This window comes from Chiloscyllium plagiosum, unplaced genomic scaffold (genome assembly GCF_037043375.1).
Source record: "Chiloscyllium plagiosum isolate Xiang-an unplaced genomic scaffold, Cpla_swu_hap1 HiC_scaffold_36, whole genome shotgun sequence".
In the NCBI taxonomy this organism is placed as follows: Eukaryota; Metazoa; Chordata; class Chondrichthyes; order Orectolobiformes; family Hemiscylliidae; genus Chiloscyllium; species Chiloscyllium plagiosum.
This window is the reverse complement of record NW_028270174.1, coordinates 30,761,378-30,785,974: the sequence shown is the minus strand read 5'-3', so window position 1 is coordinate 30,785,974 and position 24,597 is coordinate 30,761,378. Positions and strand designations below refer to the sequence as shown.

Genomic DNA, 24,597 nt, shown 5'->3' with positions numbered 1-24,597 from the left:
TATCAAATTTATTCAGTATTTATATACGCAACAAAATAAATATTATAACAATATTACCAGCCAGCTTTCCTGGCTATCACTAATATCACGTACTAATGTGCCGGCTGGAGTCAAACAAATAATATTTAGAGTCATAGAGATATACAGCACAGAAATAGATCCTTTGGGCCAACTCATCCATACTGACCAGATATTCTAAATTAATCTAGTCCCATTTGCCAGCATTTGATCCATATCCCTCTAAACCCTTCTTAACCATATACCCAATCGGATGCCTTTTAAATGTTGTAATTGTACCAGCCTCCACCATTTCCTCTGGCAGCTCATTCCAAACACACACCACTCTCTGCGTGAAAAAGTTGCCCCTGCGTCTCTTTTAAACCTTTCTCCTCTCACCTTTATTTTATGCCTTCAAGTTCTGGACTCCCCCTCCCCGAAGGAAAATACCTTGTCTATTTATCCTATCCATGCCCCCCATGACTTTACAAAACCTCTATAAGGTTACCCCTCAGCCTCCGACACTTCAGAGAAAACAGCCCCAGTCTATTCAACTTCTCCTTATAGCTCAAATCCTCCAACCTTGAAATAATTTCTGAAACCTTTCAAATTTCACAACACCCTTATAGTAGATCAGAATTACATGCACTATTCCAATAGTGGCCTAACCAAAGTCCTGGACAGCTGCAACATGACCTCCCAACTCCTATACTCAATGCAATGGCCAATAAAGGTAAGCAAACCAAACACCTTCTTCACTGCCCTTTCTATGTGCGACTGCACTTACAAGGAAATATGAACCTGCACTGCCGGATCTCTTTGTTGAGCAACACTCCCCAGGACTGTACCATTAAGTGCATAAGTGTCAAAGAGTGTGGTGCTGGAAAAGCACAGCCGGTCAGGCAGCATCCAAGGAGCACGAGAATCAACCACTTTGGGCATAAGCCTTTCCTCTCCTGCTCCTCGGATGCTGCCTGATTGGCTGTGCTTTTCCAGCACCATACTCTTTGACTCTGATCTCCAGCATCTGCAGTCCTCACTTTCTTCTCATTAAGTGTATAAGTCCTGCTCTGATTAGCCTTTCCAAAATGCAGCACCTGACATTTTTCTAAATTAAAGTCCATCTGCCACTCCTCAGCCATTGGCCCATCTGATCAAGATCCCATTCTACTCTGAAGTAACCTTCCTCGCTGTCTACTACACTTCCAATTTTGGTGTCATCTGCAAACTTACAAACCATATTTCCTCTGTTCACATCCAAAAAGTTTATATAAATGAAACAAAGCAGTAGACCCAGCACCGATCCTTGTGGCACACCACTGGTCACAGGCCTGCAACACCTCCTACCTTCGTCTGTCTTCTACCTTGGAACCAGTTCTGTATCCAAATAGCTAGTTCTCCCTGTATTCTGTGTGATCTAACCTTGCTAACCGGTCTACCATGAGGAACCTTGTCGAATGACTTACTGAAGTCCATACAGATCACGTCCACCACTCTGTCCTCATCAATCCTCTTTGTTACTTCTTCAAAAAACTCAAGTTAGTGACTTCCCACACACAAAGCCATGTTGACTATCTCTAATTAGTCCTTACCTTTCCAAATACATGTAAATCCTGTCCTTCACGATTCGCTGCAAAAACTTGCTCACCATTGATGTCTCACCGGTCTGTAGTTCCCTGGCTTGTCCTTACCACTTTTCTTGGCACCACATTAGCCAATCTCCAGTCTTCCAGCACCTTGCCTGTGACTATCGATGATACAGATTTCTCAGCAAGAGGCCCAGCAATCACTTCCCTAGCTTCCCACAGAATTCAAGGGTACACCTGATCAGCTCCCGGGGATTTATCCACTTTTATGCATTTTAAGATATCGCATCTCTTCCTCTGTAAAATGGACATTTTTCAAGATGTCCTTATTTATTTCCCCATGTTTTCTATCTTGCATATCTTTCTCCACAGTAAGCACTGATGCAAAATACTCCTTTAGTATCTCCCCCATCTCCTGTGGTTCCATACATAGGTTGCCTTGCTGATCTCTAAGGGGCCCTATTCTCTCCCTAGTTTCCCTTCTGTCCTTAATGTATTTATAAAATCTCTTTGGATTCTCCTTAACCATGTTTGCTAAAGCTATCTCATGTCCCCTTTTTGCTCTCCTGATTTCCCTCTTAAGTATACTCCTACTGCTTTTATACTCTTCTCGGGATTTACTTGATTTCTACTGTCTGTACCTGATGCTAACTTGACATGTGACTAAAAATCTCACCATTGAGATAGGACTGATGTTGATCCACATGACTTTCAGAGAATTGTCTTTCAAATAAAGAACTTCCTGTTTAAATATATATGGTTGGCTCTTGTAAGCATGCATGATTTCTGGAATGTTACCAGACCAACAAATCTTGATTCACAGTGAGACTAAGAGAAACAAAGAATGAACCGGAAATCCTTTTCTCCCATTATGTTTTACATTATTAATATTTAGGTTACTCCTATTATTTTAAGTTTGTGTATAAAATTATTCAGTACTGAATAATGCCAACTTTCATTTCATTAAGCTTCTGCAACAAAACACAGAGCTTAGCCAGAGACTTTAATTAAGCACATCGTAAAGGCACACATTTTCACAATGCTAAATTTAATCCAGAAAGCTTGATACCCCATCCAGATGTACAACGCTATAGTATACTCTTCCTTACACAGAAGGTACAAGTTGATTATAATCTCGTGTCTTCACTTTAACAGATGCAAACTCGAAAACTGATCAGAATTTGTTCTAATTTGTAGATAACTTTCCGTGCCACTTCCTCTCAGCCTTTGGTGCAGGGTTTTGTGCAACAGTAGCAGCTTCTCCTGTTGATGTGGTAAAGACGAGGTACATGAACTCTGCTCCTGGACACTACAAGAGTGCGCTCAATTGTGCTTGGAAAATGCTGAGTAATGAAGGACCAACAGCTTTTTACAAAGGGTAAATTAATCTCATTCAATTTAATTAACAGAAAAGTATATAAGACCATAAGACACAGGAGCAGAAATGAGGCCATTCAGTCCATCGAGTCTACTCCGCCATTCAATCATGGCTGACAAGTTTCTCAGGAGAAAGTGAGGACTGCAGATGCTGGAGATCAGAGCTGAAAGAGTATTGCTGGAAAAGCGCAGCAGGTCAGGCTGCATCCAAGGAGCAGGAGAATCGACATTTCGGGCATGAGCCCTTCTTCCTCATTCCTGAAGAAGGGCTCATGCCCAAAACGTCGATTCTCCTGCTCCTTGGATGCTGCCTGACCTGCTGCGCTTTTCCAGCAACACTTTTTCAGCTCTGATAAGTTTCTCAACCCCATTCTCCAACTTTGTCCCCGTAAGCTTTGATGCCGTTGACAGCGAGGAAGGTATTTGTATCAGTGTTAAATATACTCAATGATCTGGCCTTGACTGGTTTCTGTTGCAGTGAATTCCATAGATTCACCACTCTTGGCTGAAGAAGTTTCATCTTATCTCCATTCTAAAAGGTATTCCCTTTAGTCTAAGGCTGTGCTCTCAGGTTCTAGTCTCTCCTACCAATGGAAACTTCTTCCCAACATTCACTCTGTCCAGGCCATTCAGTATTCTGTAAGTTTCAATTAGATCCCCCTCATCCTTCTAAACTCCATCGAGTATAGACCCAGAGTCCTCAAACATTCGTCTTACGTTAAACGTCCTATATCTACATTTAATTGGTGTTTTGCTTTATCTATTGATTTTCTCCCCTTGCTTCCTTACTGGAGTCAGTTTCTCAGGATCGCATAGCTACTCAGTCTCAACTGATGATTCAAACAAGGGACATTGTAGCTGAACTTGGTTCTGATGCATGGTTGTAGTAGGCACTGCTGGGTAGGTTCAGGAGTAAGAAACCTGGCTAATCTTCTCTCCCAGACTAGGGGTCATACTGAGACTCAGTTGCACTAATATCCCTGTTGGCCCAGCTGAAATAAACAAGTTCAGTATAGACCAAGGATTAAAACCAAGGATATCCTGGCTCAACTACTCACCAGCTTACATAATTGAGAAATCAGGAATATATTTACATATTAAAGATTCATACTGGTATTAAGCAGAGCAGGAGATATTTCAAATCTAGAAAATCCCATTAGTCTTGCCATTGTTCAGAATCTTAGCATGATGCTCAATAATATTAGCATGATCACGTACATGAATGAGAAACAATAAGCATCATGTACCAAACCTCTCTTCAGCCCCCTAACGTATCATAGTATATGTCTAGCTATTGTCTTTTCTATTGTATAGAATCAGAGTCATACAGCACGGAACCAGACCCTTTGGTTCAATTTGTCCATGCCAACCAGATTTCTCATACTAAACTAGTCCCATTTGCCTCCATTTGGCCTATATTCCTCTGAACCTTTCCTATTCATGTACCTTCCAAGTGTCTTTTAAATATTGTAACTGTACCTGCATCTACCACTTTCTCTGGCAGTTGATTCCACAAATGCACCACTCTCTATGTGAAAACGTTGTCCCTCAGGTCCTTTTTAAATCTTTCCCCTCTCACCTTACATACCCTCTAGCTTTAGACTCTACTACCCTAGGAAATAAACCTTTGCAGTTGGCATTATCTCTGCCCCTAATGACATTATAAACCTCTGTAAGGTCACCCCTCAACTTCCTATGCTCCAGGGAAAAGAGTCCCAGCCTATCCAATCTGTCCTTATAACTCAAACCGTAACATACTTGTAAATCTTTCCTGAACCCTTTCCATTTTAATAATATCCTTCCTATAGCAGGGTGACCAGAAATGAATGCAATAGTCCAAAAGTGGCCTCACCAATATCATGCGCAGTCACAACATGATGTCCCAACTCCTACACAATGCTCTGACCAATGAAGGCAAGTGTGCCAGATGCCTTCTTCACCACCCTGTTTACCTGTAACACCTCTTTCAAGGAATTATGCACCTGAACCCAAAGGTCTCTCTGTCCAATTTCTCAGAGGTTCTTGGCTGAATCCACATTCTCTTATCAGATCACTGTAGCTTATAGTTTAACTTGAAGTTCTTAATATGCAACTTAGTCGACCTGTAACAGTAATATAACTGTTGTTTTCTTCTCCCACCATGTCTTAAACATTCTGGACTCACTATCAGTGTTCATTTCTATTGTAGATTTCTTCCCTCTTATCTGCGCCTTGGCAGCTGGAATGTGATAATGTTTGTGACTTACGAGCAGCTGCAAAGGGCAATGATGATAGTCAAACAAAGTTATGATCGTGCTGCATGATTCCTCGGAACACATTACTCCAAATCATAGAAGGATTTCCCTCCACTGCTGAGTCTGCGTTAATGACATAAGAACTGATGCCATAAACATGAATTTTCAACAAGGGATTCCTTTTTAAAAATACTATTTGGTATGAAATGAGGCTCTTTGGACAACATGCCTTTGGTTTAATTCTATTGCATTTAAAAATCTGCTGATATTTGTTTATGGACATTTTGTAAAACACATAGGGTAAATATTTTTGGACAGTATATGAACAATCAAAATAAAGCACTTTATATTCACAGGAAAACGATCAATAATGTACTATGGAGTTTGCTTTTTAAACATATGCTACAGAGCAACATGCATTGTGTTCCTTAAGAATGTACAAAGAGACGCTGATCTAGAAATTTGTTCACACTTCATCTGTTCTACAGAAACATATTGAATGTCTAAGGGTCCAATACAGTGGATGGTATGTCTGGATCATTCTGCACCAGATGTCTGCTGCCTATCCGATTGCAATGGGCTCTCACCGCATCCAGGTCATACACTGAAAGAAATCGGAAGCCTCAATGCAATTAGAGTATTATTCTTAGTGCAGGAGCATTCCATGAAATTGGTTTTCCCCAGTGCCTGACATATCACATTAACAGGCACAAAGGACTGTACTACAACACTATTAAAACGACTGAGCAATTCCTTACAGATACACAACCTTTTTTTCCCAGTTATTTTTTCCATTCTACAAGTTAATTTTGATGCCTTGCAATAAATTTGTGAGGGTGTTTGACTGCAATGTTTTATTGTGCTCATAGGTGGTCCATATATGTTTCAGGGATGTACCATTGGAGAAAATGAGGCCATATCCAAAATCTTCAGTGGGCCCATCTCATAATTAAAGAATAATATTTCAGGTGGCTTCACTTTACCAAGAAGGCTGTCACTGATTATGTTACTTCTTGCAGCTAAACTAGAATCAGAGAATGGGGAGCAGTGTTCCGAGCTATGAAGATAATTGCAGTCCTTAAGCTCAATGCCTCAGGCTCACTAGATATTGTAGCAAATGATCATCAGATTACAGTTTGCTATACAGCAGATATAAAAGTGGGCCTAGCCTTTTCTGATCACTGAATATTGATCTGATCACTGAATAGAACATACTGCCTTATGTTTTACGCATCCATCTACAAGAAAGAAGGGAGCATGTTACTGGCTTTCTTGTAAGTGATTTAGAGAATGTGGTTGGTATGATGGAATATTTTAGATATGTACAAGTTGCAAGATGTTGGGAAATGAGGGTTGCAATTATGCTGAGAGCACTCAGTGCAGTTTATTTTGTATGTTGAAAATAATTTAAGAGCAGGAGTAAACATTCAGCCTTTTTAGTCTGTTCCACCTTTCTATTAAATTTGACAGTTCTGTATCTGAACTCAAGTCATCTTGGCCCTTTAGCCTTAATATCGTTGCCAAACAAAAAATCAACTTCAATTTTGAAGTAGTCAATGAATCAACTGCATTTGGGAACATTCAGTTTACTGCTGTCCCGTGTGACGTGTTTTTTTAACATCAGGCTTGGACAGAATATCTATAATTTAAAAGCTATCCCTCCTTGTTCTGGACTCACTCACAAGAGGAAATAATTTCACTCTATCAAAACCTTTAATTATTTTAAACATGTTAACTACATTATCCCCAACCATAAATAGAGAAGGGAATGTAAACGTAGTCTGGATAACTTGTCCCCTCAATGTAACAGTATGTGATGTAGTATTATGGTCAATATGCACAGTAACCTTCCAAGGCCGAAGTATCCTTCCTGAGACATGGTGCCAGGAATTGAACACAATACTCCTCACAGTCCAATCAGAGCTTTGTGGCATAAATTCCTAGTCTGTTGTTTGAATATCCTTGAGATAAAGGCTAAGGATCAACTAACCTTTTAAATTATATTCTTGTTCAGTAACTTGTAGCATTTCCTGTGCTTATATTTCTAAAGCTCTCTGCTCTGGCACAGTAACTATCTTTCCACTAAACAGAAAATACTCTGATTCATAGATTCATACAACTCTTTGGCCCATCAAGTCTGCACTGACGTAACTACCACTAAAAGTGTGCCAATCTCAATGTCCTGCGTTTGTCCCATTCCCTTGAATGTTATGATATTTGAAGTGCTCATCCAAATATCTTTTAAGGATTGTAAGGTTTCCAGCCTCCACTACCGTCCTAGGCATTGGAGTCCAGATTCCCACCACCTGCTGAGTGAAAAGGTTTTTTTCTCAAATATCCTCAATCTCCTGTCCCTTAAAGCTAAAGCTGTGCCCTCTTGTGATTGACTGCTCAACTGAGTGGAATAGCTGCTCTCTATTCATCCTGTCTGTACCCCTCATAATCCTACACATCTCAATCATGGCCGCCCTCAGTCTTCTCTGCACTAAAGAAGCCGTGATGTGGAGGAGCTGGTGTTGGACTGGGGTGGACAAATACCTGATGAAGGAACAGTGCTCCGAAAGCTAGTGCTTCCAAATAAACGTGGTATTACATTTTTTTTTTTTTTTTTTAAATTTTTTACAAAATTATAAAATTATAATAAAAATAGCACAACCATCTTATAGTATAACAACAATAACAATAAGCTAACTACTATACAAAACAAATTTTTAAAAATCAAAAAATTCACCCATACTACAATTCAATAAATAATTAAACAAAATAACTGTACAAGAAGGGTAGTAGGGATATTCCGTGTAACTACAGACCAGTGAGCCTGACGTCGGTGGTGGCAAAGTTGCTGGAGAAGGTACTGAGGGATAGGATCTATTTATATTTAGAAAAGAATGGGCTTATCAGTGATAGGCAACATGGTTTTGTGTGAGGGAGATTGTGCCTTATCAACTTAATAGAGTTCTTCGAGGAAATGACCAAGTTGATAGATGAAGGAAGGGCTGTTGATGTCATATACATGGACTTTAGTAAGGCGTTTGATAAGGTCCCCCATGGTAGACTAATGGAGAAAGTGAAGTCATATGGTGTGCAGGGTGTTCTAGCTGAGTGGATAAAGAACTGGTTGAGCAACAGGAGACAGAGAGTAGTAGTTGAAGGGAGTTTCTTGAAATGGTGAAAGTTGACCGGTGGTGTTCCACAGGGGTCAGTGTTGAGCCATTGTTGTTTGTCATATACCTAAATGATCTGGAAGAGGGCACTGTTGGTATGATCAGCAAGTTTGCAGATGATACAAAGATTGGTGGAGTAGCAGAAAGCATAAGGGACTGTCAGAGAATACAGGAGGATATAGATAGACTGGAGAGTTGGGCGGAAAAGTGGCAGATGGTTTTCAATCCAGACAAATGTCAGATTATGCATTTCGACAAGACTAATTCTAGAGCGAATTATACAACAAACAGAAGAGCCTTGGGAAAAGTTGATGGGCAGAGAGATCTGGGAGTGCAGGTCCATTGTACCCTGAAGGTTGCTGCACAGGTGGATAGAGTGGTCAAGGAGGCAAATAGTTTGCTTGACTTCATTGGACGCGGTATTGAGTATAAGAGCTGGCAAGTCATGTTAAAATTGTACAAGACATTGGTTCGGCCACATTTAGAATACTGTGTACAGTTCTGGTTGCCTCATTACCAAAAGGATGTGGACGCTTTGGAGAGGGTGCAGAGAAGGTTTATGAGGATGTTGCCTGGTATGGAAGGTGCTAGCTATGAAGAGAGGTTGAGTAGGTTAGGTTTATTTTCATTAGGAAAAAGGAGATTGAGGGGGAACCTGATTGAGGTTTACAAAATCTTGAAAGGTATAGACAGGGTGGCTAGAGACAAGCTTTTTCCCAGGGTGAAGGATTCAATAATGAGAGGTCACACTTTCAAGGTGAGAGGTGGAAAGTTTAAGGGGGATACATGCGGCAAGTACTTCACATAGAGGATGGTGGGCATTTGGAACGCTTTGCCAGTAGAGGTGGTAGAGGCAGGCACGCTAGATTTGTTTAAGATGCGTCTGGATAAATGCATGAATAGGTGGGGAGCAGAGGGATACAGATGCTTAGGAATTGACCGACAGGTTTAGACAGTACGTTTTGATTGGCTCAGGCTTGGAGGGCCGAAGGGCCTGTTCCTGGGCTGTAAATTTTCTTTGTTCTTTGTTCTAAAATAAGTTGAATTAAGTTAGGTTGAATTAAATTACACTACTCAGTGCAACTCCACCAAAGCTCCCCATCATCATTTGCAGACCCGTATTTATTCAGGATCCTTCCTCTTGGGGTCCCTTGCCACCAGACTTAGTCTTCGTGGCTATGCAAAGTCCCTAATCAATATGGTCGACAACTCTGCGTCTATATAGTTCAAAAAGGGCCACCTTGTCTTATGAAAAAGTTCTGTTGTCTGGTGCACCATACTTGTAAGGAAGTCTCAGGCGACATGTTCCATAACTAACCTGTGCCATCCGGCCATACCTGGGGGATTTTCCGAGATCCAGCTCATCAGAATGTTCTTCCTCGCACAATATGTAAGAATATTAAGCAGTTTCTTCCCATGCTTATCTAAAGAAGGTAGATTTGGCAAGCCCAAGAAGAGGGATACCCGGTCTACCTCGTCTTCCGTTCCAAAGATGCCCTCCAAAACATTTGCTATAGCGGTCCAATACCTGCGAAGCTTGTGGCATGACCACAAGCAATGGGTGAGAGTACCGATATCTATTTTGCATTTGGGACGCACTGGGGACGTTCCTTTCTTAAATTTCACAAGCCACTCTGGGGCCAATTAGGCCCTATGGAGAATCTTCAGTTGCACATAGCCTGCGTTCTATTACAGATCGAAACCTAACTCACATTCTCCCAAATGACCTCCCATACCTCTGACAAGATCTCCACTCTCAATTCTTGAGTACCACAGAGAAGTTCAATGTCCTTTGAGACACTGCCTCCCAGTAAATGGTAGAGGGTACTAATCGTGAAAATACATGTGGACTGAAGTACTCTCCTCTCCACATCAGACTTATAAGGATTAACCAATAGTGCAGTCTATTTCTCTATAAAGTCCCTAATCTGAAAATAACGATAGAGGTCCCTACTGGACAATTCATATTTTTGGCTCAGCTAATCAAAAGACATCATGATTTCCCTCTGAAATAAGTCTCCAAAACAAGAGACTCCTCGAGACTCCCCTAAAGCCAGAATCCATCAATCCTGGCTGAAATCCTGGCATTCCTACTATGGGAGTAAGAAGGGAAGTTTCATATAAATTACTTTCACTTTGTCACATTATTCTCCACACTTTAACTGTGTTAATGACTGTCGGTTTCTACAATGCTCCATGACAGTCCTCATCTTGGCCATAAACAGCAAAATAATAAGGGGACATTTTGCCTGGGAGGCCTCAATGTCCAGCCATATTGACCTTGGGTCCTGACAAGCCCAATCATTCACATAGGATAATAGGGAACTTATTTGATATCTCTTGAAATCTGGGAAGTCTCCCCTGCCCACCCTCCCCCCATCCCCTGTGGAAAATGCAGTTGAATAAGAGTCACCCTCAGCACCAGATGAAAGAACCAAGCCAATCGTTAAGTCTCTACAACGTTTGCCTAGGTAGCATCAGAGGGAGCATTCACATGGGATATAATAAGCGAGGAAAAACATTCATTTCAACCAGAGGCATTCTACCCAGGCAAGATATTGGTAGAACCTCGTAATGTTGAAGGTCCTATCTTATCTTCTCAAGCAAATGCCCAAAATTAGCTTTATATAATTTATCAAAGGCAGGAGTAATAAAAATGCCTAAATATAGACAACCTCCCATTGACCACCTGAAATGGAATCAGATTCCACCTTCAAGATCGGGTACTCTCACAAGACCCCCCATGGGCATGGCCTAAGATTTCTTAAAGTTGATTTTATACCCCAAGAAAGAGCTGAATAAATTAATATTTTGTATTAAACAAGGCACAGATACTGTCAGGTTAGATAGAAAAAGAAGTATGTTATCTGCTTAAAGGGTGATTTTACACCCCCCTGATCGCACCTCCGGGGCAACTATATCGGGGTCATTCCGGATAGCCTCTGCCAACGGCTCAGTCATTAATGTAAGCAACAGCAGTGAAAGGGGGCACTCTTGTCGGCTGCCTGTACCAAAACTAAAATCAGCAGATCTTACGCCATTAGTAAGGACCGCTGCCAGAGGATCACTATATAACACAGCCACCCATCTGGTGAAGGACGCCCCCCCCCCCCCCACAAAAGACCAAATCATTCCAGGACATAAAAAAGGTACGGCCATTCCACCCAGTCAAACACTTTCTCTACATCTAGGGAGATTACCAAGCCCAGAATCAACCTCTGCTGGCACACCTGGACCATGTTCAGCACTCTTATAATGTTGTTAAAGGACCTACAACCCCCAAAAAAACCTGCCTGGTCCTCCTTTACGATAGAGGGCCATACCTTCTCCAAACTCAGTGCTAGCATTTTTAACACAATTTTTATATCCATGTTTAGCAGTGAGATAGGCCTGTATGAGGCACAAACCTCTTGAAAATAAGGGAAATATTAGCTTCTTCTAGAGAGGGCGGGAGGCAGTCCTTACTGTATGAATAATTGTACATGTCCAACATTGAGGAGAAAGTGAGGTCTGCAGATGCTGGAGATCAGAGCTGAAAATGTGTTGCTGGAAAAGCACAGCAGGTCAGGCAGCATCCAGGGAACAGGAGAATCGACGTTTCGGGCATAAGCCCTTCTTCAGGAATAAGCCCTTCGGGCATAAGCCCTCCTGAAGAAGGGCTTATGCCCGAAACATCGATTCTCCTGTTCCCTGGATGCTGCCTGACCTGCTGCGCTTTTCCAGCAACACATTTTCAGCCATGTCCAACATTGGCCCGGCCAACATATTTATAAGCTCCCTATAAACCTCGCTCTGAAATCCATCTGGGCCGGGTGCTTTAGCACTTCAGAGCTGCCTTGCTGCCTCCTCTATCTCTTGCATTGTCAGTGGGGCATTCAAAATGGATGCCTGCTCCAAAGTTACACCTGGAAGGTCCAAGCTGTTAAAAAAAAAGCACTCCATCTTTGCCAACCTGTCCTCACCGATCTCCAATCGATACAATTCAGTAAAATTTCCTAAAAGCCGCGTTAATCTTTTTGGAATCACAAGTATCCTCTCTAATAGATGTGATAGACTGATGGCCGCTCTTCTTCCTGGCAGGTATCTACCCAGCTTATCACCATACTTGAATAGCCTTGGTTTTACGAAGGAGATCTCTGTCTTTGTTGTCTGAAGAGCTGTAATCCACTGTAGCTTGGTCATAGACGACCTGTCAAAGCATGCTGTCTCGGCTGCTTCAACTGGGCCTCAAGCATACGTTGCTGCTCTCCTCTCTGGCACTGCTGGGTCGCCGAGTAAGAAATAATTATACCCCTTGCATGGGCCTTGGCAGTCTCCAGGAGCATCGATGGGTTACTGGCCATACCCAAATTAATATCCAAAACATTTTGAACTCCCATGAAAAGCATTCCGTAAATGTGCTGTCCTTCAGGAGAAAAGGATCCATGTGCCAATTCCACAAGCCTGTCCCATTACCTCTGACCTTAACTTCCAAATACACTGCCTCATGGTCAGAAATGGCCATGCTCCCAATTCTACAGGACAGTACTGAATCCAAAAAGGTCAGTGGAGCAAAAAAACATATCAATCCTTGTGTGGGTTAGAGAGAAAGATAAAGTCCCTACCCTCAGCGTGAAGGCATCTCCACACATCCACCAGCCCCAAATCCCCACACAAGTCCACCAGTTATGTGCATTGCAGGGAGGTGCCTGGGAGACCCCTGGGATCCTGTCCACCTTGGGGTCCATAAGATGATTGAAGTCTCCCCCTATAATTGGGTGGCGCACTCCAAGGGCCATTAACCTGGAAAGTGCATTCATTAAAAACTTAAGGGGGTATGCCTGGGAGCAATAAACATTCAAAATACCATACTCTTCTCCATGTATTAGAGCTTTGAGGATCACAAACTGTCCATATTCATCCTTAATCTCTTCTTCTGAATAGGTATAGCTTCTCCTCTGCTTTTAGAATTAAAAGATGTGGTCAAATCCTCCCTGCTGTATCTTTAACTGCTCCTTATCATCTAGCTGTGTTTCTAGCAACAGAGTGACATCAACCCTCCTTTTTCTAAGACTCAAAAGTATTTTCTTTCTCTTAAATCGGTGAGTGACTCTTCTTACTATTCCAGGTGCACCAGTTAAATGAGCAACTGGCCACAGCCATCTGAAACAGTCCGTGACCCCACACGAAGAAGAACCCTATTCATAACGCACTGAGTGGAAACAGTAAAAGATTAATTAAATCTTGAAAATACAACTACAAAAACTACCAAAGTAGATTTTTTGTCATTTACATAAATGATTTGGATGTGAGCATTAGAGGTACAGTTAGTGAGTTTGCAGATGACACCAAAATTGGAGGTGTAGTGGACAGCGAAGAAGGTTACCTCCGATTACAACGGGATCTTGATCAGATGGGCCAATGGGCTGAGAAGTGGCAGATGGAGTTTAATTCAGATAAATGCGAGGTGCTGCATTTTGGGAAAGCAAATCTTAGCAGGACTTATACACTTAATGGTAAGGTCCTAGGGAGTGTTGCTAAACAAAGAGACCTTGGAGTGCAGGTTCATAGCTCCTTGAAAGTGGAGTTGCAGGTAGATAGATTAGTGAAGGCATTTGGTATGCTTTCCTTTATTGGTCAGAGTATTGAGTACAGGAGTTGGGACGTCATGTTGCGGCTGTACAGGACATTGGTTAGGCCACTGTTGGAATATTGCATGCAATTCTGGTTTCCTTCCTATCGGAAAGATATTGTGAAACTTGAAAGGGTTCAGAAAAGATTTACAAAGATGCTGCCAGGGTTGGAGGATTTGAGCTATTGGGAGAGGCTGAACAGGCTGGGGCTGTTTTCCCTGGAGTATCAGAAGTTGAGTGGTGACCTTATAGAGGTTTACAAAATTATGAGGGTCATGGATAGGATAAATAGACAAAGTCTTTTTCCTGGGGTCGGGGAGTCCAGAACTAGAGGGCATAGGTTTAGGGTGAGAGGGGAAAGATATAAAAGAGACCTAAGGGGCAACGTTTTCACGTAGAGGGTGGTACGTGTATGGAATGAGCTGCCAGAGGAAGTGGTGGAGGCTGGTACAATTGCAACATTTAAAAGGCATTTGGATTGGTATATGAATAGGAAGGGTTTGGAGGGATATGGGCCGGGTGCTGGCAGGTGGGATTAGATTGGGTTAAGATATCTGGTTGGCATGGACAGGTTGGACCGAAGGGTCTGTTTCCATGCTGTACATCCCTATGACTCTATGACTTCTAAAAACTACTTCAGTAAACCAACACAAAAAACAGATAATAGGAGACTTTCCCACTTGCCCATAGGGGGCACTCACACTACCCACTAATACCTCCATGGCTCCTTCTAGTCGAAGCCGTGCCCCAAATCCAGGCAAAACAAAAGTAAAGAACTCATGTATCTTATAAACAAGGAAATTAGAAGTGGGCATTCAACCCATCCCACCCATACATTGACCCCAGTTTTTACTGATTAAAAGAAAACCCACCCAAACCAAGAAAAAGAAAAAAGGGAATTATAAAAAAATGAAAGAGGGGAAAAACGACCCCCATATATTAAAGGAGCAAAACCAGGTAGACAAAGTAAACAACAGAGAAAACAAAGGAAACATGATTGTCCATATTAAAATGGACTGGCTGGTTCAAGTAGAGTGTCCAGGAAGTCCTTTGCCTTTTCTAATGAGTCAAAAATATGCACGGGCCCACCGTGGCTGAAACACAACACTATCAGGTCTCTCAGCCTCCTCTTTACTTCATCAAAGGTCTTCATCTTGCAGATTACAGCTACAGAAAAGTCATGAAAGAACATAATTTTCAATCCCTTTTGATCAGGGCCCGTGGATCATTCCCCATGTGCTGGAAGCTTCCAATACCATTTGCTTCTCTTTACGTACTGAAACCGAACCAGGTCCGGGTGGGGGTGTTGGTCCGATCAGAGCCTGCGCACCGCGACCCAGTGAGCCTGCTCGACTCGTACCCAGCCCGCCTCGGTTTCCAGTCCCAAGAACTGCGGAAGCCATTGCTCAAAGAAGCTGACTGGCCGATCCCCTTCCTCTCATGCCGGCAGCCCAATAATGCGGAGATCTTTCCTTCAACCTTGATTTTCGAGGTCGTCGACCTGTTCCACTAATGTACCTGTTTATCCAGGGCCAGGATATGACGCTCTGAGGATTCTGCCATGGTCTCCGATGCCATAGTCCGCTGCTTGACCTGCTGCACATGCTAACCGAGGTGCTGGATCTCCAGCTCATGCTTTTGCAGCATGCATGGCCGAGATTGGATCCAGCCTAGTCCGGGTCCCCTTCATCGCTGATTCGATCTTCTCTTGGAGTTTAATGAACTCCAAAACCAGGCTCTAATGTGCAGGCAAGTTCAAAGCAGCTTCCACGGAGGTCAATGCTGTAGCTGCATGCGTGCCCGTCACTGCAGGGGGATGCCCTGCTTGTTGTGATTCACACAGCCCTTTTCCTTTGATCATCTTCCCTGATCACTAAAAATAATGTACACAGATTAAGGGGACTTAAAACTGATGTTTACAAAAATGGCTAGTAAAGGGAAGGGAAAGACACCACTTTGCCTGGGTTGACCTATCAGACCGTCACCATCTTGAAATACCCCCGTTGTGTGATTTTTAATGCCGCTCTAAAGAAAACAATCAAAGCGTATCTAGTTTCATCTTATAGCTCAACTTTTCCATCCCAGGAAACTGTGGTGAACCTCCTCTTTACCCCCTCCAGTGCTATCACATCCTTCACGTAGTGAGGTGATTAGAACTGCACATAGTACTCCAGCTGTGGCCTAACCAACACTGTACAACTCCATCAACACTCCTTGATCTTATACTGTATGCTATGACTGATGAAAGCAAGTGTCCCATATGCTTTCTTTACCAGCCTATTCACATGCTCTTCTGATTTCAGAGCTCTGTGACTTATTACCCAAGAACACTCTGTTCCTCTAAGCTACTCAAGGGTCCTGCCATTCATGAAATATTCCCGCATCTTGTTCTTTTCTTCCAGAGTGCATTGCCTTGCTCTTATCAGGGTTAAATATCATCTACCACTGGTCTGCCCATCTGACCAATCCATCCAAATCTTCCTGTAACCTACAAACATCTTCTTCACTATTAAACTCTCTACCAACCTTGGGGTCATCTGCAAATTTGTTTAACATTCCCCCCCACATTTTCATCTGTATCATTTATGTATATAACAAACTAAAAGGGTAACGTCACTGATCCTTGTGGTACACTGCTGGACATTGGGCCTCTAGTCACTCAAACAGCTATATATCTTATATTACTACGCCAGAATCCTGATCCATCTTGCCAAGTTTCCCTGAATTCTGTGTGGTTTAAACTTCTCTTAGTTTCCCATGTGAGATTTTGTCAAAACCTTTGCTTAAATCCATATAAAACTACATCAACTGAACTTCCCTCATCCACACACTTGATTACATTTCAAAAAACTCTAACAAAGGTAAGACCTCCCTCTGACGAAACCATACTAATTATCTCTAATTAAACCATACCATTCCAAGTGGGTATTAATTCACTCCTTCAGAATTTTCTCCAATAGTTTCCCTACCACTGACATAAGACTCACTGGACTGTAATTTCTTTCTTAAAAAGTGGAAGCACATTAGCTGTCCTCCAGTCCTCTGGCCAGAGAAGAATTAAAGATTTGCATCAGAGCCTCTGCAAGTTCCTGCCTTGCTTCCTGCAGCAGCCTGGGATGCAATTCATCCAGGACTGGGGATTTGTCTGTTTTGAAGCCCAACAGAACCTCCAATACCTCCGCATTTCACATGTCAAACTGTGCAAATTCCTCACAGTTCCTTTTCCTGAATTCCATAGCTACATTCTCCTTTTCCAGAGTGAAGACCATAGAGAAGTACTCATTCAACACCCTTCCAATACCCCATAATTCCACACATAGGTTTCTCCCTTGGACCTCAATGGGCCTTAGTCTTTCCCAGGTTAATCTCTTCCCTTTCATGTATTATTAAACTAATTTAGGATCCTCTCTAATCCTGTTTGCAGGTCGTTTTTGATGATCCCTTTTTGATCTTCTAATTTGCTTTTTTAATATCTCTCCTGCAATAACTGTATTCCTCTGGGGCTGTGGATGCAATGTATGATTTCACAATTCTTATCAAATTTGTCTGCCCATATAAAAATGAACAGATAGTCCTGGATCTCCCCCGAGTTACCTTGAAATATTTGTTTAATGTATATGACTTACCCTTTACAAACTTATGAGGATTCTCTTTGATCAATTCATATTTGTCCAAGAGCTCAAGCACTCTCACCAAGCAACATTATTCAATAACTTCCCCACAGTAAACATTAGAATAATTTTCTAGTTTAAAACTTCTAATTTATGTAGCATCTTTAATGTGTTAAAAGTATTGTTAAAAGAAAATTTGACACTGTTCCACTAATAAATAATTATAGACATGGCTGAAACTAGGTCAGATAGACAGTTTTTAAGGAATATTTCAGAAGATGTGGAGAGGGGAAGGCATAGTTTAAAGAGGGAGTTCCAGAACTTAAGGGCCAGGCGCAGGCATCTACAGAGTTCCAAATAAAATCCAGAATGCACAGGAGTCCAGAATGGGAGCAACACAGAAATGTTCAGGCTGATGGAGATTAGATTAAAGCTAGTAAGTTCCTCCCTTCATTTCCAGATTTTTCCTTGTTTCTGGTGCTCTAGTTTCACCTTCCACTGTTCAGTTTTGTCATATTACTGTTAGTTAGCTGTTCACTTAAGTTGTCAACTAATTCAGATGTATTATTAATTGTTAAATATAAAATGACCTGTTCCCCTGTTGGCTCAAGAACACGCTCAAACAAATTGCAGGCATATACAAGAAATTTGACATCTTTTTGCATCTCCCAATTAATGTGAAAATTAACGTTATCCATTAGAGACAGAGTTGTGTGTGATACATTGGTTGCAGGAGTGTGAAGGTAAGTAGAAGAGTTTGTTAACAATAGTAAGGAGAGCAATTGATGGGTAGCATATTTTGTTTGACAATGCATGTGATGTGAGTTAATGATATATTGCTGTTTGGGAACTTTCAATGTAGGGGAATGGTATCTAGCTTAAAGTTTGATCTTAATTTCTATGCAGTGCATGTTAAGGAGGGAAGATGGGACAGAATTTCCCCTCCTAAGAACAATAATAGGGTCAAAGAGATTTGTTAAGAATGAAAAATCAGAATCACAATGTTGAGAAAACAATGTCTGACTTTCCTCTTAAGCTTCAAGTGGTGACTTCAGAATCTTGCTCTTGAGCAGACACTACGTTACTTCAATGCATTTTGGTCTTATTATTAGCCCAACCTACTTCATTGATGTTGTTACCAAATGTCTCCTTCCTTGAGAAGGTAGACTAGTGGTTCCCAAACTGTTCAAAAGTCACTCTTGAGCAAACAGTTCCACAGTACACCCATTCTTTTTCCCAACTGAATTGATTGCTCATAAACATCACAATTAAATGCATTTACTATGGTTACAGCCTTCTAGAGGGGTTTGCAAAAGTGTGCATATAACAAGCTAAAGGTGGATCAAAAGCATTGGTATTTTAAATCTGGGAAAAATACACCATCTCCAACTGCGAGCACAGACATATTCCCAAAACCAATTGCTGAAGGAAGTCTCAATTTACTCATCTCAATTTACTTGGCACCATTGCAGTGTTTGCCAAATTCTCTCTCCAAATGAGTCATTGAGGTAAGGGGCAAATGGTGTCTTCTGTCCATGAAAATCCAAAAGTCAGATAGCTCGCATTACACTGTTTCTGAACAGTTCTTACTTTATTTCTTTGGGTTCAGATATTTCATCAACTGAATTGGCAGATGTGGAAGTGATGGCATTGGACTGGGGCGGACAAAGTTAAAAATCACAATACCAGGTTATAGTCCAACAGGTTTATTTACAAGTACAAGCACTGCTCCTTTGTCAGGTAGCTAGTGGGACAGAATCATAGGACACAGAATTTATGGTAAAAGATCAAAGCGTCATACAACTGATACGATGTATTGAACAAACCTAGATTGCTGTTAAGTCTTTAATCACTTAGAATGGGCTACAGATTTCAATTCATTATGTAAATCCCAGAACTTCTTTCAAGTCACATTCCCATGGTAATTTAAGATTTTATAAAAAAAAGTGACATCAACAAGGTTAGAGAAAAAAAAAAATCAAAGTATAGACCAAAGCTCAGAGATTACAGTTCCAACCTAATTAAAGATTTTCATTGAGAAAAATTAACCAAAATGTGAACGTTGGCTAAACAAAATTGCAAAATGCTCCACAATGAATATCAGTGCAGATAAAAAGACCAAAGTTTGGAATTTTTGTCAAGGAAAAAAGGGTGTTAATACTGTTACCTCTCTTGAAGGAACCATTAAAAGTGAGGTTTACCAGACCTTATCAAAGTACAAAAAGAAACTCAATTATGTTGCAGGTAGATAGGATAGTAAAGGAGGCGTCTGGTATGCTTTCCTTTATTGGTCAGAGTATTGAGTACAGGAGTTGGAAGGACATGTTGCAGCTGTACAGGACATTGGTTAGGCCAATTTTAGAATATTGTTCGCAATTCTGGTCGCCTTTCTATCGGAAAGATATTGCGAAACTTGAAAGGGTTCAGAAAAGATTTACAAGGATGTTGAAGGTTTGGAAGATTTGAGCTATAGGGAAAGCTATAGGCTAGGGTTGTTTTCCCTGGAGAGTTGGAGGCGAAGGGGTGACCTGACAGAGGTCTATAAAATGAGGGGCATGGATAGGATAAATAGACAAAGCCTCTTCCCTGGGGTGGGGGAATTCAGAACTAGAGGGCATAGGTTTAGGGTGAGGGGGGAAAGATTTAAGAGACCTAAGGAACAACTTTTTCTCGGAGAGGGTGGTACATGTATGGAATGAGCTGCCAGAGGAAGTGGTGGAGGCTAGTACTTTTGCAACATCTGGATGGGATATGGGCCGGGGGTTGGCAGGTGCGACTAGATTGGATTGGGATATCTGGTTGGCATGGATGAGTTAGACTGAAGGGTTTGTTTCCGTGCTGTACATCTGACTCTCTGTGACTTTTGTAGTGAGTATTCCAGACTGGAGGAAAAAAAAGTGCTCCATGTTAATATATTAAAACTATACTATGACAGGGTGGATATTCAGGACATTATGTGCATTTACAGTGGTGAGAACAAATAGGGAGTAAAATAAAAATAATCAATGATTTGAGAAGGAATCAGAGATTGAAATTTCTGGAGTAAATCCTCCACTAATTAGATTGGAGAATAGAATAATGTGTCATAGAGATGTAGGGCACGGAAACAGACCCTTCAGTCCAACTTGTCCATGCCGCCCAAATATCCTAAACTAATCTAGTTCCATTTGTCAGCACTTGGTCCATATCGCTCTATCCCTCCTTCCCATTAAAATACCCATCCAAATACCTTTTAAATGTTGTAATTGTACCAGCCTCTGGCAGCTCATACCATACACACCACCCTCTGCATGAAAAAGTTGCTCCTTATGCCCCTTTTAAATCTTTCCCCTCTCACTCTAAACCTATGCCCTCTAGTTCTGGACTCCCCCACCCCACGGGAAAAACCTTGGTTCTCAAAATGTTAGATCAAATATTGTGCTGTCAAAAACCATGAAGGTGATTATTAAAATTAATAAAATCTCAAATTAATCTGTGTAAAAAGGCCAGGAAAATATCTTTGGCTAAGGTAATATTAAAAAGTAACCCATAAAGTAACATTCTTGCCGACTCAATGCAGACATTAGCCTAAGTGTAGAGATAAATTCATGATTGTAAGTAACATTGTTGATCTAATTCACAGTGGTTAGAGCTTACCTATGGTGATGTCAAATTTAAATGAATCACAATGATTATGTATGAATTATCACAAAGTCATTGTGGGAAATTTGGACTTATACACAATTTCTGAATTGGAAGACTGTATTGAGCAGATTTGACAAAGGATATTGGTGATTAGCTATGTTCAGCTAAACCTGGGAGGAATATTTAAACAAATTGTTTGATCTCTTATAAAGAGCCAAATTGATTTTAAACTTGGTCAAAACTGAATTTGCCAAATTGAAATGTAACTTACCTGGTTCACATTATGGGACAAAGCCAAATAGCATTTAGAGAAACAAAAATAAGATCTATCTTGGAGTTGCCCTTGCCCAAGAAAAATCAATTAATTTGTGGAATTTTGACAAAAATTCCAAAAATCAATTAATTTCACCTATGATCCTCAGTACCACATCGTAAATGTTTATACCAGGTAACCTGGGAGCTGCCATGATCCCAAGATCTTGGCGAACTCTGATGTTACCTCTTCATTTCAAGGGCCAGATGCCTTAGAAGGCTGGTTACTCTGAGTCAAGTGTAAGGGAACAAACCAAACCCGAAAAAATGTTTTAAGGTAGTTTGGACCCGAACGTTTTATTTTAAAAGGTAAGTGTAAGGCTTTGTGCCTCAGATACATTTTGATTGGTCAAACTACATGACTTGATGTAAAACACACTTAATTCTTACACTACAGTTAAAATACAGACAAAATAAAAAGAACTGGCTTAACTATAACTACCAAAATACCTAACTATATATATAATACTAAGTAACTGTTCCAATATAGTAACATCCCAAAAACACACATGGCAAATTCAAATTTAGTAAAGCAGATAATCTCATATGCAATTCTAGAGCAGGAAGAGAACCCCCGGCTTTTATCTGTAAGAGAGAGGGGGAAAAAAAAAGCTTCCACATTCAGCTTCAAGACCTCAGAAACTGCAGAAACCTATAACTAAAAATTCTGATTCTGAGAGTGAGAGACCCCACCCATTCAGACTGCTTCGACTGTTCCAACTTTTTAAAAAATCCTCTGGGCTTCACAGCCACGAGGTTTTTTTCTTTAACTTTGAGCAGACTGCTTGTCACCTATATCTCATTAAAGAAAAAGGACAAAATACACTTTTTAAAGCAATAGTACTGGTACACAAGGGCTTGGCTGATGACTATGTTACAGCAACCCCCTGATTAAGGACAAGTGTAGACAATTTAGCCCATTTTTCTACCAGGGCAACAGTGCAACAGATAATAGACTTCCTAAATAGGAGGTTCCAATGCTTAGATTGGTCAGGGAAGGCCTTATAGACCAGAGAGATGTGCTGCATAATTCTAACATGCTGTGCTGTGCACAACTGGAGCTGGCAAAAAGAGGAAATAATGGATGAAGAGCTGGAAGATAGCAACAGTCTTCTGGTGAGGACATTGTGCTAGGTTTGAGGGTGGGGGTGTGGGGAGAGAACATCCCTTCAGCATGGCAGTGAAACATAGCATCAGAATCAAGCAGCCAGGCAGGACTTAATTGGCTTGGATACAGTAAGGACTGCAGATGCTGGAAGCCAGAGTCAATAGATATGAAGCTGGAAAAGCACAACAGGTCAGACAGCAGAGGAGCAACTAAACCAATATTTTAGGCTGAAACCCTTCATTCAATAGATACGAGATGGATATAGTCATCATTCATTGATGTAAATTTGTTGGTGTTCTAAACCGGCCTGCTTGTTCCTAGGAGCCAATGCAGTTGTTTGTATTTTTACTTTGCTTTCGCTGTTGTTCAAAAACGTTAATACTTTGAACCGTTTCAATGCTTCCAAACTGAATGCTTCATCAAGCATTAGGAAATAAGTAGCAATCCCTTCCATAGGCTTCTAACATAACATGGCACTAAGACAGGTAGCTGTATAGCTTGATTCTTGAAACTGCAGTTACATTAACCGTTAGATAGGTGATGAAGTAGCTAGCATTTTGAACAAAGTATCTTCTGTGTAAACCAAGTACTGTCAAACTTATTTTTATTTCTCTCCCTTTACATGTAGCATAAAGGCCTTTTCATAGCTGGCTGTGATTGCCCTGGTGCATAACTGGGATTTTAAACACAGCATCAGCAGAAATCCTGAAAAGTCCCAGCAGTGACACTGGTGCGTGCATTATAGCACAAGCACACCACCATATAAGCACAGTGCATATATAATGAGGTGAATAGAGTAAAATTGCATGAGATAACACGTGGAGAGAAATCATGTATGAAATGTTGTGCAATTGACCTGGTCAATCTTTGGTAAAATTCAACCCAATGTATCTGCAGGAGCAGTAATATCACCTGCAAATTCACCTGCACCTACATCATTTACTGCATCCGCTGCACCCGATGTGGCCTCCTCTACATTGGAGAGACAGGCCGCCTACTTGCGGAACGTTTCAGAGAATACCTCTGGGTCACCCGCACTAACCAACCCAACCGCCCCGTGGCTGATCACTTTAACACCCCCTCCCACTCCGTCAAGGACATGCAGGTCCTTGGCCTCCTCCATCACCAGACCATGGCAACATGATGCCTGGAGGAAGAGCACCTCATCTTCCGCCTAGGAACCCTCCAACCACAAGGGATGAATGCAGATTTCTCCAGCTTCCTCATTTCCCCTCCCCCCACCTTATCTCAGTCCCAACCCTCGGACTCAGCACCGCCTTCTTGACCTGTAATCTTCTTCCTGACCTCTCTGCCCCCACCCCCTCTCCGGCCTATCACCCTCACCTTAACCTCCTTCCACCTATCGCATTCCCAACACTCCTCCCCCAAGTCCCTCCTCCCTACCTTTTATCTTAGCCTGCTTGGCACACCTTCCTCATTCCTGAAGAAGGGCTTATGCCCGAAATGTCGATTCTCCTGATCCTTTGATGCTGGCTGACCTGCTGCGCTTTTCCAGCAACACATTTTTCAGCTCTGATCTCCAGTATCTGCAGTCCTCACTTTCTCCCAGTAATATCAGCTACATGCTAGACCACATTAATTCAGAAAATCAAAATAGACATCAATCATTCCTGTGCTGCCCCACTAAAAATTCACAAGAAATAGCAACTTGACCTGACCACCTGAACTGCATTAGGTCAATAGCTAAGTGGCCATTCTCTAACAGACTCAGGTCTTCATGTGGTACAAATGTAGGAAGGAGATGTAGTGGCTGAAAGGTACAATGTTATAATGAAATCTGAAGAACTGATGACTTGATTAGATTAGATTCCCTACAGTGTGGAAACAGGCCCTTCGGCTCAACAAGTCCACACCGACGCACCAAAGAGTAACCCAACTAAACCAATTTCCCTCTGATTAATGCACTTAACACTGTGGGATATTTAACATGGCCAATTCACCTGACCTGCAC

The 24,597-nt window shown here is 41.5% G+C and overlaps 1 protein-coding gene across 5 annotated transcripts in view; it reads left to right on the top strand.

Annotated features, from left to right (window-relative positions):
• Window positions 1–5,555, top strand: part of LOC122539374 (dicarboxylate carrier UCP2) — an 87,688-nt gene extending 82,133 nt beyond the window's left edge. For all 5 annotated transcript variants that reach the window (XM_087980068.1, XM_087980066.1, XM_087980067.1 and 2 more), the window contains 2 exons: window positions 2,781–2,961; window positions 5,149–5,555. In XM_087980068.1, coding sequence (XP_087836194.1) covers window positions 2,781–2,961; window positions 5,149–5,263 — 296 coding nt within the window. In that variant the 3' untranslated portion in view covers window positions 5,264–5,555. The remainder of the gene's footprint in view (window positions 1–2,780; window positions 2,962–5,148) is intronic.
• Window positions 5,556–24,597: the final 19,042 nt, after the last annotated feature.